This window comes from Stegodyphus dumicola, chromosome 3 (genome assembly GCF_044657685.1).
Source record: "Stegodyphus dumicola isolate Sdum_Otavi_A_Nest chromosome 3, ASM4465768v1".
Taxonomy (NCBI): domain Eukaryota; kingdom Metazoa; phylum Arthropoda; class Arachnida; order Araneae; family Eresidae; genus Stegodyphus; species Stegodyphus dumicola.
The window spans coordinates 109,339,669-109,354,793 of record NC_140770.1 but is presented as its reverse complement, the minus strand read 5'-3'; the positions used below and the strand labels follow the sequence as shown (position 1 = coordinate 109,354,793).

Below are 15,125 nucleotides of genomic sequence, written 5' to 3'. Positions count from 1 at the left end.
TGTGTTAGCTTCGGCTAAGTCTCTTCTACTTAGTTCTAATTTAGTTCTTATTTCTTATTTTGAATTCAAGGCCGAGTGAAGGCTTTATTGTAAGCCCCAAAAAAGGGCCAACTGTTCATCTTTAATCCTTCGTGAGTCTACATTTGTTATTTGAACTCAGCGATAAGTCTCTTAACAGTTCACTAGGTTCCTCGACATCTACTTTAGTGGTATAAGAGTGAAGAACTCTACAATCTGACCGCGTTTAATTTTCCTGCACTTGCCGAGAGTCTGTCTGTTTCTGTTTTCGTCTCATTTGCCAACCCTATTTGCCAATAACATACATTTTGAGGGCACATTAGCAGGTATTTAAAATTTTTAATGATAGGAGAAGTGCAAGCTTTAGCACTAATGAACGGGTACCTGTTATAAAAATTTGTAAAGATTCTTGAGTTCTCCGCAGTATGAAATGTAAAAAACCAACTGAGTCCTCTCTGGAATTCAATCAAAATTTTTCAGCTCACTAGCTAAACATGCTTATCACTTATGTCCCAATAGCACGCACGAAGGCAATTCGTTATAGACTAAAACCAACTTGGACGACGAAGAAGGACATTTTGCAAAAGAACTGCGAAATAAGAATGTTCGCCAAAATATATCCAGATTAAACATTTCGAAGCCCTCTTTGTCTAAATGTTAATCTATGTTGTCTAGAACAAAAAATGTTAAACTCATAGAATATGTTTACCTAGAGTCTGAATATTTACTCTAGATATAGATTTTTAAGATTTACGTAAGTGAAATAGCATCAAATTGAAACGGAGTCATGTATATTCTGTCGACTTTGAATGAGTGTCAATTTTCTGTTATAAGTAAGTATTATAAATTTCTTGTTTTAGTATAGTTTACGAAACGCATTTTTTAACAGTTGTATATTTTTCACTTAGATAAGTAAAAATAATATTTCCATAGAAGTAATGTTCATTTTTCTACCGTTTAACGGTTTTAATTTATCCTGTAGTAAATCTAATAACAGCATTAGTAGCCAATGAGAAAAAAATGCATTAAATAACGCAGGTATAACGCAGGTAGGATAACTATGTATTTTTTCGGTCAGCCTTCATTAAAATTAAAATTAGTTTAAATACGAATAGCTAGTAGATTTGCAGCTTAGAGGGGATATTGTGATAACCATCCATTATAGCATATTAGTTTTGATAAATAAATTTAGTTTTGATAAAATAAAGGTGACGAATCAAGAAAAGGCTATTGATAAATTTTACTATGAGTTACATTTTTGAAACGAACTTACCTGAGCAATCTGACGAGCTATGTTATGCTTGGAGTGAAAGGGTAATTTATGTCGTTTAAGATGCAGATATTCAAACAACGTTGGACCTTTCCTCATACTGAAATAGAAACAGAAATCCGTCATTTGAAGCAAAACAACAAATTTAAACTCTGTCCATAAGTCTTACACTGAAATCGTATGCATCATACTATTTCAAATATAACATGCTAAGATATAAAGTCTCTAAAACATGAAAAAACATTTTAATGTCCTTTCAAAGTACAGTTTTCTTACCATAATCCGTTTCCTTGATTAATATTTGAACAACCTTCCAGTAATTTTTAATCACATTTGATATTTCAACTAAAAGGACTGGAAATTTCAGACAGAATAGTTGACAGACATAATAGGTAATAATCACTCGCACCCACAGAAAAGTTTTGAGGAAAATGCGTAAATTTGAATCTGTCTATAAAACTCACTATAAATCGTTCGTGACGATGTGCTGTTTAATGCAGGCTGAATGCTCACCCGAAAGCCAAAGTTATTTGTTACCCACTTGAAGGAATGTTTGTAGTTGTGTTATCTTCCTTTCCCTCTCTTTGTGCATGTAATATTTGTCCCCTTGTAGTGCATTCTGGGTAACATTCGCAGCGATAAGGTAATTAAATGAGCGATGGCTTTGGCTATAACCGTAACTACTTAATGAGCAAGTGCCAAGACATTTGAAAAGAAGTAGTTAAAGTAAATCACATTTAATTAATTTTACGGATAATTTCTTTCACTCCATTAGATGATATGAATACATTCTAACTTATCTACTACTAAAAAGCTGGAATCTAAGCAGAAATCATTAATATAACTTCCCTTTCTTTTCAAATTATCTTTCATTTGGTTTTCAGTTTATATAGCTCTGGACAAGAAGCCTGAATATCTGTCTCAGATTCTCTAAAATTCTAAAGAACATTTCTTTAAAATTAATTGTCTTAACTAATTTTAAAATAATAACTTTAAGTTTAATTGATTTTTTACTTGAAATTACTTGAAATATTTTCATGTTAACACTTAATTTAGTAGTTACCGGTGAAACTTTCTTGTGTTGATTCAAAGAAGGACAGCTGTTAATTTACAGTACATTGAAATTTCTATTACTTAGCAATATATAAAGTCTCTTTATATATTGCTAAGTAATAAGGTTTATTTTAGCTGATATTTTATTTCTATTAATTCTTTTCTGCACTACGTATTTCTTCCGTCAGCTTTCATTAAAATTTAAATTAGTTTAAATAATAGTAGATTTATTTAATAATATAGAGTGATAAATAGTGAGTAGATTTGCAGTTTAGAGAGGATATTGTGGTAACCATCCATTATAGCATATTAGCCTAAAACAATAATCTTCTTACCCAGCCGACCTATGAATTTGATGAGAGAAATTTAAATTTCTTAATGTACATAGTTAAAGTTCCTGTTAGTTGGAGCCGAGTTATTAATTTATTTAAAGTTACCTTGCGTGTTGTACTTATTTAAATAAATGAGTTTAAATATATGACTTATTTAAATATATGAAATCTGCATGTAAAGATAGCTAGTATTAGTTAAATGTTAATTGATTATATAGGTTTAATAAACAGTTTAGTTTCATTTTAACTCTTATCTGTATAATTGAAACTTAGTTGTACTTCTGTTTCTCTGCAAAGACAATAACAGAGCAAGGAAAGATTAAATAGTTGCGATTACATAGATAACTGGACCTAATTTTATAAAGTGATATAAAGATAAAATAGTATGTGACGGAGTTTGTCTTAAGAATCATGAAGATTAAGTGAAATGAAGGAAACAACCAATTAATAATTTACGATATTCTAATTAATCTAAAAGACTTTGTTTAAATATTATATTTATCTCCGTATAATATATATTCCAAAGTTAAATAATTTTAAATTCTTTTCCAAGCTTTTAATGCAGTATTAGATTACAAAAAGGTGTTTCTAAGTTACTTACCTAGTGATAACGGCCAGCCTTTGGGGTTCGATACATGCTCCCATAAAAAGAACAATATTTTCGTGTCTTATCATTCCCATCTGAGCCACTTCATCCAGGAACTGATTAAGCTCTCTATCACATGACTCTCGAATCGTATAAATTAGCACTTCACCATACCATCGACCTCTGAAAAATGAGAGGTAAAATTTAAGAAAAGTGATTCCCTTAATAAATGAAGTGCACTTATTTTCTCCCTAATATTACATTACGCAACATGTAATAACAAATCACGTCCCTTTACCTTCAGCTTTATCCCCATTCAGTACTAAATTGTCCTAGATAATGAAAAACGTCCAGCTCGGCATTTATGAAAAGCAAAGGGCTTCAAGAAAATCCAATTCATCATTCTTTGAAGCCTAGCACATTCACAAAAATTTACCTTCTTTGACTAATAATATTAATTTCAACCCAGTTCGTTTCAACTCTGTGGAAATTCTCATAGGTTAGCCTTTTCAGGTTTACTGTTCTTCTCAACATATGGCAGCTAAGTTTGTTTATTCCCTTTACCTACAAATATGGTTACTCTCCCTCCCAAATTTTTCCTACGCTCGCAAAATATTAATTGTTATTGAACAAAAGAGAATTATATCAGATCACACTTTCGAAAGAGTTTTATTCAAAATCTGCATTCATCTAAAACAGTTTTTTTTTTTCATAGTTTTAAATTTTTTCCTAGTATTAAGTTTTAAGTTGAAGTGTTTTTGTTACGTACAGAATAAGTAAAACTAGTCTCTCTTTTAATCCTTTTTTTATTCTTATACATATGGTTCGAAAGATTGGAAGCGGAATTCGAGATTTAGGATTCGTCCCGTCTTTAGTGAACATAAAATAAAACGCTTGTAGTTGCTAAGACGATTCCACTATAAAGATACCAAAAAAAATCATAAATTTATTGCAAACCATCTCAGCAAAATTTAATAATAAGCGTTTCAATATTAATTTCATGGTTTTATAATTTACCGCTGAAGAATAATGTAGATGAATAAAAATAAATTACGCATTTTATTTTACTTAGAAGAAAATACTTGTTTTTATTTAATCTTCTAAATAAAAATAAAAACACGACTCTATGCTTCAGTTTAACCTCTACATGAATGAAAATTGAATAATTTATAGACCACTATATTTATGAGTGTTTAGCGCCTATCAACTCAAATAATTTATTCCTAGAAAACCTGTGGTTTCATGGAACAAAATTAAGAATTTCTCAAAAATTTTTATTAAATTTAAGAATTGCTATCTGAATGAAAAATACAGATTTTATATTAAAACTTTGAAGACAACACTTAATTATCATTAAACTCTCCGGGGCTTGCAAAAAAATACTTTTCTAAATTGGCAGTGTTTTTTAAATTTTATCATGACATGAAATCCATGAATTCAAAACAATAAATAGCTCGAAGAGGTTTTCTTCAAGATATTTTAAAACAGTTTCAATGTTTTATTTTGTCAAAAATCTTTTTTTTTCCTTCTGGAATAAAATTGATTTATTATGTTAAGCGATAATTCTTACTAAAATAACACATGATATAGGAAACAATAAAATTCCTTCAGTTGTGTTACAATAAATACGTATTTTGAGTACAGAAAAGGGAAATTAATTATCCGATACAATGTAAATAAAAAACGAAAAGAAATCAGTTATCCAGATGAACTATGGTTTTAGATAATCAAGATATTACGTATTCTGCCGCAGTAAAAGCTGAAGGCAGGTCATTAAACTCATATCTTTGGCTTGACCTCACTAAATAGAATGTTCAGCGTGAACATTTTCTCTTCATATTATAATAATTTCCATGTTCTGTTTATAATGCTGACAAATTTCTGCGCATAAAATTTGCCAGAATATTATGTTCATCTTAACTGTAATTTCTAATTCATATTTGATTTCCTACTTAGCAAAACTGATGGAGTGAAAACTTGACATTGATATTTGAATACACTGTAGTAGAACAGAGTACTTAAGAAAAGAGTATGTCAGAATACTGAGTGTCACTTTCCTGTCTTGCAAAGAGGTATGTAAGGAAGAGGAAAATGTACTTAGTACAGAAGCAAAAGGTACCATGAAAAATAAATTAAAGCATTTTCATTATTATCATCGTGCTTAATTGAAATGAATTCAGACTTACTTGTAAATATCACCTTGCCGACCATGTCGTATCCTTTCTTTGAATTCTATATCACCGAAAGGAATATACCATTCTCGAAGAGATTCCTCGCCGCTTTGAGAGTCACTCCGGAAGTCACTGCCAAAAACAAATTGAAACAAAAATTTTGAGGCATCTGTTATATTTTCTGAAAATTCATTTAAATCTAGTTATAAGACGTTAAGCAAGTATAATCAAATATAGAATAATAAAGAGCAAATAAGCTTGTTCAAGCATTTAAATTATAGTTTTACAAATGTTTATATTGTATTAAATCTTTGGAATAAGTAATTGGTCATAACTTCGATAAGCACTAAATCTATTATTTTTGATAGACTATGCATGGTAATGACTTTTAATTGGAGTAAAGAGTAATACCGTGAAAGCAGATTACTTTTTTTGATAAACCTTGTGTATAATTATGTAGAATTGCTGAATATTTTTAATTTTACAGCTTCTACTTGATACTACTTGATTTCTATTTTTTCTAATAATTATCCAAAAGTCAGCAAGCATTTAAAAATCTTTCTTTGGATTTGCGTTGTACAGTGATGTAATCAATTTAGAGACGCACAAATTCATGTTTTTCTTGGAGAAAGTAGAACAGTTTATTACAATCATTGTTTAATTAAAATTATGTCCATTAGTAGGGGGTTGAACTGAAACATGAGTAGAACAAAATGGAGAACAGAAATGGACAACAAATAAATAAAACAGAGAGCAGATATTTGCTCTCTAGTCTATTTGTTTAGAATATGAACATATTCTATTCTATTTGTTTAGAATATAAACATATTTTATTCTATTTGTTTAAAACAATGAGCGCCATTATCTATTGCTAGATAATAGTGCTCATTATTTGATGATGACCACAATGAGCACCATTATCTAGCAATTGCATAATGAAATAATCAGTTTCATGAAAGATTTTTCCAAAGAATCAGTTTTATCCAATTACTTTCTTCATTCTTGCAGCAGTCATTGGTCGTTTGACTGAAATATGGCAAAGCTGCCATATTTCAGTTGGTCTTTTCTCGTTAAAGTACTGAATGTATTATCAGAACCTACCAAAAAAATAATTATCAGATAAAAACAGTATGTCGAATCTTTAGTTTCTTTTTTTTTCTTCTTAGTATAGTTTATTACAACTCTTTTAATGAAATTTTAAAAAGTAAATTTATTAGTGTTACTTATTTCTACATTGATTGAATTACCCCAATTTGTATACTGACAAAAACATAAGTTTTTTTAAATCTTTACCAACTTCTGGATCATCTTGTACTTTAGTAATTGAAATAAATTTGATGAAATTTGTCAAAATGATTTTTACAATTCTTTACACAATTACTGCAAGTGAAAAATTTGAATTTGTGGCTTTTGAAGCCTTCATATTGATTTGTTAATGACAATAAGGATAATTACATACCTGAGTGTAAAACTTTCATCTGCTTCTTCGATGCAATCGGTTTCAGTTTCATCAACAAGTTCCTCTGCAGAAACAGTTATTCTTATCAGTACGCATTGAAATATTAATGTGAATATGTGAATATTAATGAATTCTTAGTTAACTCTTTAGTGAACTTTTAGCTATCACATCTATTTCTTTATTTTATTCTTACAGATGTAAATTAAATTTTTGGTGCTATGAAAGCATTATTATTTTCTTAAATATTTTTTCATAAATAAGTTTATTATTGACTTGAGAAAGTATGGAGGTATACTGTTACTCTGTTTGACTCTGTTTTCATTTAAATGCATTTAATTGGAATTACATTTTAAGAGAAATAAATTACACTAATATTCGGAATTGACTTTTGCTCTAGCAAAGGCTGAAAACAACAGTTAAGGCTAATTTTTCGTTTGTAGTTGCTTTCAATAACTGACGTAACACTAGAAAAAATGCTATTTGCCCATTTATAACCTTTTAATTGCGCAGTTCAAATAAAAGACTGTGCAGAACATAATTACTTTCAATATTAATCTCTGGCTCTGTGATCTTATCGTCTAAATTTAATTTCTCAGTAACATAGTTCCAGTACAAAAAAAAATGTTTAAAATAAATCTTTTTATTACTTTTTCACTTTACCATTATGTTACTATGTAATAATAGGAATTAGATTCAGCAGTTTATGTAATTGAAACAAAACTTAAAATAAAATTTTCAGAATTAAAATGTGAAATTTATAATACATAACAAACCGACAAGTTTTGACTCAAACCCTGTGTTAAAGCAAGCATTTATAACTAGCAAACCTAAAGCCAGTTCCAAATTATTCAGATACTGTGTGAAATACATTCGCAGAAAAATTAAAGGAATTTTCAAAATTACTTGTGTGAATTCTATAAAGTGAAACCTTCTGAAAGGCAGTGGGTTGGTAGTTCATGATCAAAGTTGTTACATAGTCCAGTGTAAATCGCAAGAGAATGCTTCAAATTATAATTTAAAGAATTGTACGACGAGCAAGGCAAATGTTTCAGATGTCGAAAATGAATTATGAGAAATGGCGTGGAACTGGGAGAACGGAAGCCGGACAGACACTGACAAAGGTCTGTAGAAGCTTAAAAATAGTCAAGTGCAGCATGCAAAAAATACGGAAACGGTTTGAAAACAATGTTGATGTATGCAGATAAGTTAAGGTGAAGGGGGAAAACGTACCGTAATATACTCCAAAGACTGTTATTTGGCAGCAACTTTGATAAACGATACACAACTGATGTCAGCCCTGATTCCGATGGATTTCATTCCAACTATAGTAACTCGAATTTCCAGATATACCGTAAATGACAGGCTGTAGGGAAGAGGGTTGTATGCAATCAATCTCATTTGTATCCCACTAACTCTGGCTGCAAAATGTGCCCGGTTTCTGCAGTACAGAGATCATCGGGATTGCAATACCATAAGCACCACCGAATTTTTGAAGTGTTAATTCAGACGTGACTTCTGCAGGGAGTAAAACACACGCAAAAAGACAGAAATTGTCCTTGGCTGTCATCGAAGCGAAGATGGTTGAAGCAAGATGTGAGCGGGCATTATTTTGAATGTTCTCTTTGATCTACATATTTGTAGCAGTGCTACTATGAATGTTGAAATATGCAGAGATGAGGCTTTCTGAACCTTATGTCAAGTTTTTTAAGTTTCAGTTGATAATAAATTTCAATTAATGGACAATAATGCTCGTCCCCAACGTGCTGATTATTTTCAGGGAGGAAAGAATCCAGTGGACAGAGTGCCCACATATTCTCTGGATTTAAATCTTACAGAAGTTGTGTTGAGCGTACCAGGACGCCGACTTGTATCACTGCAGTTCCTACTCAGCATTATTCATCGTCGTGCTGAGCTTTGAGCCTAAGCAGTTATTCATCGTGAATATGTTTTGGTAATGTAGGAATTCCTAACTGGTAAAATAAACAATGTTGGCAAATCATTGCAAAGCTTGCATTTTGGGCAAGAGAGACCCCATGCCTTAATAAATTTTTCTGTGTACTTCTAAAACATTGTAACAACATCTCTAACCACGTATACGTATTTGTTAATTTAAATTTAGTTTTTATAAAAAAAAGCAATTCTGTATTTTGAAAGTATGTCAGGCATGACAATATAAAGATTTTGTGCAAGTTTCCTTGCTCTTATTTGCAAACTCGTTCAAGTTACATGAGTTTTTATAGCCGTTTCTTTAATTTCTCTCTCCTATGTAGTAGAAAAACTGTCAGTAATAGCTGCCTAGCAATAGAGTCTTTTTCTTAAACACAAAAACTTTGTCCTTAAATTCATTAGTTAATTTGCATCTTAGCGTGAGTCGACGAAAATAAGTGACATTAAAGGGAAAAATAATGCAATAATTTTTAATATGCATAAAATCTTACAAGGTTGCGCCATAATTTTGATTTACAGCCCAGAAAAAGTTGACAGTATATATGTATGTACACACTGAGGGAATTAGAAAGCGTTTAAAAATTAATTCGAATTCTATAATAAAATTTAGGATAAGAAGTGGTTGTAGTCAATACTGAAACACAGAATCTGGCTTTTTGTTATTAATGAAATTGTTTTTATTCTTAAATGGCGTATATGTAGTCTTACACTCTCAATTTAGCTATAATCACATCATAGTAATTTAGACGATATTTTAGTATTAAAAAAATTGTGTTATATTCTAAAGCAATGTTTCTAGAACTTTTTAAACTTGTAATCTATTTACGAATGGCTGCAATTTATCGCTGTCCACAGACATTTATTATATATAAATATAAGAAAAAGAATACTTCAGAATGTTTCGCGACCCAATCACAACTTACACTTTGGGAAGCTTTGCTTTTAAGTCAACAATTTTAGAAAGATATGAGATTTTTTATTTAAATAGTTAAGATACACTAAATTATAATTTAAACGGAAGCGAAATTTTCTTAACAGGTTAAATTTTAAGTTAAATGTGCAGATGGATAAAATTAAGACATTTAGAATATAAGCCTGTCATCTGCGAAAAAATAAATATATTATTATGCATTAAGAATGCAAATCAAAGCGTCACAAAGCGCAGTGGTCGGTTTGGCTATTGGGCTTTATGATAAGATTCTAAAATTTCTTTCACCGTTAATGGTTTAAAGACTTTTTCAATTTAGCAAAAATCGCAGTAATGTTTGCACTTAAGTCTCTTAAAAGTTTTTCAGTGTGTGTTTTAAGAAAAAATAATTTTGGTCGGGATTTATGAATTAACGATAACATGCTTAAAAATAATTTAACTCCTGTTTCCTGATCTTCAAAAGTGTATAATAAATTGTAATATGGTAAGATACGAATAGTTTTATGAATACGTTTATTTGAACGGCAGCTACTTATCTGTAATCGAAATATTTACTTAAGAGTTTATAAGGTATTTTCCCCCTCTTTTCCGCATTCCTTCTTGATGTAACTGGAAGTAAGCTCGACGCGTATTAGGGAAGCACGAATTTCGAATCCCGGCGAGGGTACTGCGGATTTCTTCAATTTCCTAACATCGAAATATTCTAAAAAGACAAGTTTACTAGACCCGACTCTATCAAAAAAGTTAGTGTACAGAAAGTACTTTCGTATTACCTAGGCTATTTTAAACAGTTAGTTCACAGAAAGTATTTTCGTGTTACCTAGATTATTTTTCTAACGTGTAACATGAAATCGTAAAACCTCATACTACACTCATGTCCATAAATTAAGGATAATGCAAAATCAGGCAAAGGAAGAGTTAGAAGCAAAACAAATTTGAATTATTTGTAAAGCTTATTTATTAAACAAAAGGTAAAGAGCAAGAAAAGATGCTATATGTTTGATATTATTAAAAAAATTAGCGATTTTTTCTTCCTGGAGCAAACTGCAAAAAAAAATCTATTTACAAAAAAACAATATTACATGGTTGGTATGATTGTTAATACATTGTATGTCTCCCAGACGATGCAATACAGTCCGTACAACGCTTAGGCACGCTGAGTATCAAATTATTGATCTGATCTTGGGGGATATTATACCACTCAAAAAGCTATGCTCTCCGAAGTTCCGGTAGACATGTAGGAGGAGGTTGACGGGCTGCACCTCGTCGGCCAAGCATATCCCACACGTGCTCTACTGGAATCAAGTCCGGTGAGAATGATGGCCAGTCCATATCGGTGATATCCTCCGATTGAAGGCATTCGCTTACGATGTTTGCACGGTGAGGACGGGCGTTTTCATCCATAAACACAAATTGTGCGCCCATGGCACCCCGAAACAAACGTACATGTTATTCCAGAATGACGTCCCGATAGATTTGGCTTGCCATGGCTCCAATTTGAACATGCTGGTAAGTTCTGGAACCCAGAATAATTCCACCCCAAACGAGCACTCCTGCGCCACCGTAGCTGTGTCGTTCAATGATGATTTCTTGGTGGTAACGGGTACCTGGAGCTCTCCATATGAAAGTCTGGCGAGAATCAGACTGCAGGCTAAACCTGGACTCGTCGGAAAACATCACACAAGCCCACTGTTGCGGTGTCCACATTGCATGCTCTCTACTCCAGGCGAACCGCAGGCGACAGTGAGTTGCAGTAAGTGGAACGCATCTGACAGGTCTACGAGCGTATAGACCAATCTGCCCTAAGCGTCTGTACACGGTCTGCCTTGAAATTGTCGTACCAGTGGCCGAAGAGAGCTGACGAGACAGGTCTGAAGCTGTGCTCCGCCTGTTTCTTTTGGCGGTAACTGCCAAATACCGGTCCTCATTCGGCGTTGTAACTCTGGGGCGACCTGTGCTGTAACGTCTGCTCACATTACCATCATCTTGGAATCGTTACCAAAGCTTGGAGATGACACTCTGGGCAATTCCAAGTTCGTCTGATACTTCCAGTTGGATACGCCCACATTCCAGACGGCCGATAATTCTACCACGTGAAAAATCATCCAAATGGGTGCTTTGTGTCATAACTATTCGGTTATTGCACTGAAATGCTTATAAAGCGCCTGCGAACAATTTTACTTCTTTGCCTGTATTCCTTATATATCACTCTCTTACACTCTCGTCATTGTGACGTACCATCGGTATCATCTGGTTATTTCTTAAAATTCGCTTATGATTTTTGAAGATGTGTGTAGTGATTTTACAGGTGATATATTTATTTTAGAGTTTGATTTCCGCGTGACTCCGAATTATCCTTAATTTATGGACATGAGGGTAGTAAGTAATACTAATAAGTACTCTCATTCTAGTAAGTAATACTAGTACATAACATACTAGTAAGTACTAGTACACTGTTACATACTAGTAAGTAATACTAGTAAGTAGTCTCATACTAGTAATACTAGTAAGTAATCTCATACTAGTAATACTAGTAAGTAATCTCATACTAGTAAGTAATAGTCCAAACTATTACTCAGTTTTTCACGAAGATTAATCTTCGATTAAATTTAATTATATAGTTACAGATAAGTCAGTTCCGAAAGGAAACTCATGTGTTATGAAGTGAGATACTATAGGTGGCGTTGACCCGTCAAAAGAGTTAGTTAGGCCTTTTAACTCATCGTGAGTAGACGCATATCTTGAAGCGTCGAGAAGGCTAAAATCCTGTAGCCCCACTCTTGAATGTATATAGTATTATAGTGTATTGTGTATTATCATCGTAATAAATGTTGTGTGTGAACTTCACTTAATGCTTGAAAAGTCACCGACCACAAACAGCATCTTACAACTACACCTCTGGATACTTGGAGCTTTCATGATCGCTCATCATGACTATTTGGTATATTTTGAAACGTCTCTGATTTTTCAAAAATGAAACTGACCTTTAGTGGGTTTTCCTTTAAATATCATATTACTAACATATTAAGAAAATTTACCTTAAAATATAACATATTACTAGCATTTACTTTACTTACCCAGAATAGTACCAGCTTTACCCGCAGGCGGCCATGTTGCGCACAAACTTTCGTTTTTAGTGTCTCTACTTTCGATGCTCAAAGTTTTAGCTTTTGAAAGGCATGGTGGCCTTGCGAATGTCATCGTTGTAGTCTTTCCATCTAGAACGTTCCTCTGATGGTTAAAGATAGAGCTCCTGTTACCAGATATCCAGCTAGTATCATTTGGTCTCAGTGAAGGCTTAGGGGATACAGCGCATAATCTTGATCTTTCGTTAGATTGTTGTTCTGATTGGTTGCTAGCAGTTGTGGAGTTGTTATTTCCAAAGATGGAATATTTACTGACATCCTTCTCCCTGAAGTAGTTAAAATAAATTATAAATTAAACAAACATGATTACTGAAGCAACTGACTGAAAATACTATTTAGAAACATAAATGATTTATTTTATTCTAAACTTTTATGAAAGCTACACATAAATGCAATTTACATGGCTTTATTTTATCATTTTAATACATTTGATCTTAAATAATGTTTCTGTGTGCTACTTTTATGGAAGTAGGAACACTGCCTTAGAGCTTCGTTTTCTGTTATTAGAAAGTAACTATATAATAGGTTAATATTGTAACTATATAATAGGTACTTTGATTTTACTGCAAAACCTAAAGGCAATTTTACGTTAGTTACTTCAGTAGAAGTGACTTAACACTCTTTTTAAAAGTCTGCCTGACTGACAGTACTTCATGCAAAGCTATTCTTTTGATGCTGGCCAGCTATGGTCCAAACTATTACTCAGTTTTTCACTAAGAAATAGATTAAAACTAAGTAATACATTTTTATCTACTCCTGATATATTAAAACTAACAGTAAAATATAACACAGAAGGTATTCGATAATATCTCGACGATACGTTATTAAATTTAAAGCAATCTGCCCTTATAACAAATTTCCATAAACAAGTGCCTTGCAAATAAGGTACGTGGTTGTTTCATGCCACGTAAACACTTGGTGTCACACCATCTGTCACGAGAACACTTGGTTGAACCAAACAGAAAATATGACAATTTAAACTTAACTGCTTATAAAACTTCAAAATAATTGTCCCCAACATCAGTAAAAAAAGGTCTCACCATTTAATGGAGGCTTGCTTGGCCAATTTATCCCTCCGTAACCGAGTCGTTTTTATTTCTGGGGTACTGTTTGGGGATATGAAGGAACAATCACTGGGAGATGAAAGGCTGCTTCGAGGAGAAGTGAGGTCTGTCCTGGTATGATTTGCAATTGGAGAGCGTTTCGCTGCCAGACGTTGCCGAACCAGCTGGTTGTAGGAATCTCGCTGTGTTTGAGAGTTGAGCATGTATTTTTGTTGAACTTGTTGCTGCTGATATTGCCCACAGTAGTTTGTTGCATACATTTGCCTTGAAGGAAAATTTTTAAGAATATTTTAAGAAAATAACATTGTTTGTATTAAATGCCACCTTAATAAGAAAATACGTCTACAATTTGGAAAATCACCCAAATACTAAATGCAAGAACACAAACGTCTCATGCGATTCGTTACATATCATTATTTCATAAAAACGATATTTCATAAAACCTTAAGTAACTTTTGTTTCACACATATTCGAAGTTTAATATGTAATTTTAAAAAATGTTTTAACTACCTTTGGTAAGTTTTTATGAGGGTTTTTAACTTCTTCTTTGTCTGCTTATCTTCCATATTAAGATTGAGACCGAATTTTCCCTTGATGTGTTTCTCTGAGGTTTTCCCAATGGATTCTCTCGTTCGTTTCCTATGCGACAGCCACTGAACAATTTTTAAAAGTCCAGCCATGGCTGCCCCAGGGCTCGGGTGCTCTGAGCTGTAGGCTTCATCTGCATCGTAAGAAGCAGGTGAATCTGTTTCGTGGCGATGCTGGTTCATCCACCACTCGCGAGGACTCGATGTTGACCTCCATTCATCAGATTCAGCTAAACGATCCAAAATATAACATTTAGGCATTTATATGTTTTACTATGACGCATTTACCTTTTAGGTATCTAAAATGCTTTAAAATTAATACATTTATTAACATTTCTTAGGTACTGAAATTTTTAAAACTAATATATTTGATAGCATCATTTTTGCCTAATGCTTTAGTGCTTAAAATATTTTTAAATGAATATATATTGTAACATTTCCTAGGAACCTAAAATAATAAATTTAAGATTATTAAGTTTGATATTCCCTCTTAGGTAAAAGAAAAAAATTAAAATAAATAATAACATCTCTCGGGTACTTAAAATATTTTAAAATGAATATATT

At 32.3% G+C, this 15,125-nt stretch overlaps 1 protein-coding gene across 1 annotated transcript in view; it reads right to left on the bottom strand.

Moving 5' to 3' along the window:
- Positions 1-15,125, bottom strand: part of LOC118190467 (uncharacterized) — an 85,938-nt gene that overhangs the window by 23,298 nt on the left and 47,515 nt on the right. Inside the window, exons 4-10 of the mRNA XM_035361175.2 lie at positions 14,485-14,791; positions 13,951-14,238; positions 12,842-13,176; positions 6,890-6,953; positions 5,446-5,562; positions 3,275-3,442; positions 1,292-1,388 (exon numbers count right to left, since the gene is read on the bottom strand). Of these exons, the coding sequence (XP_035217066.1) occupies positions 1,292-1,388; positions 3,275-3,442; positions 5,446-5,562; positions 6,890-6,953; positions 12,842-13,176; positions 13,951-14,238; positions 14,485-14,791 (1,376 nt within the window). The remainder of the gene's footprint in view (positions 1-1,291; positions 1,389-3,274; positions 3,443-5,445; positions 5,563-6,889; positions 6,954-12,841; positions 13,177-13,950; positions 14,239-14,484; positions 14,792-15,125) is intronic.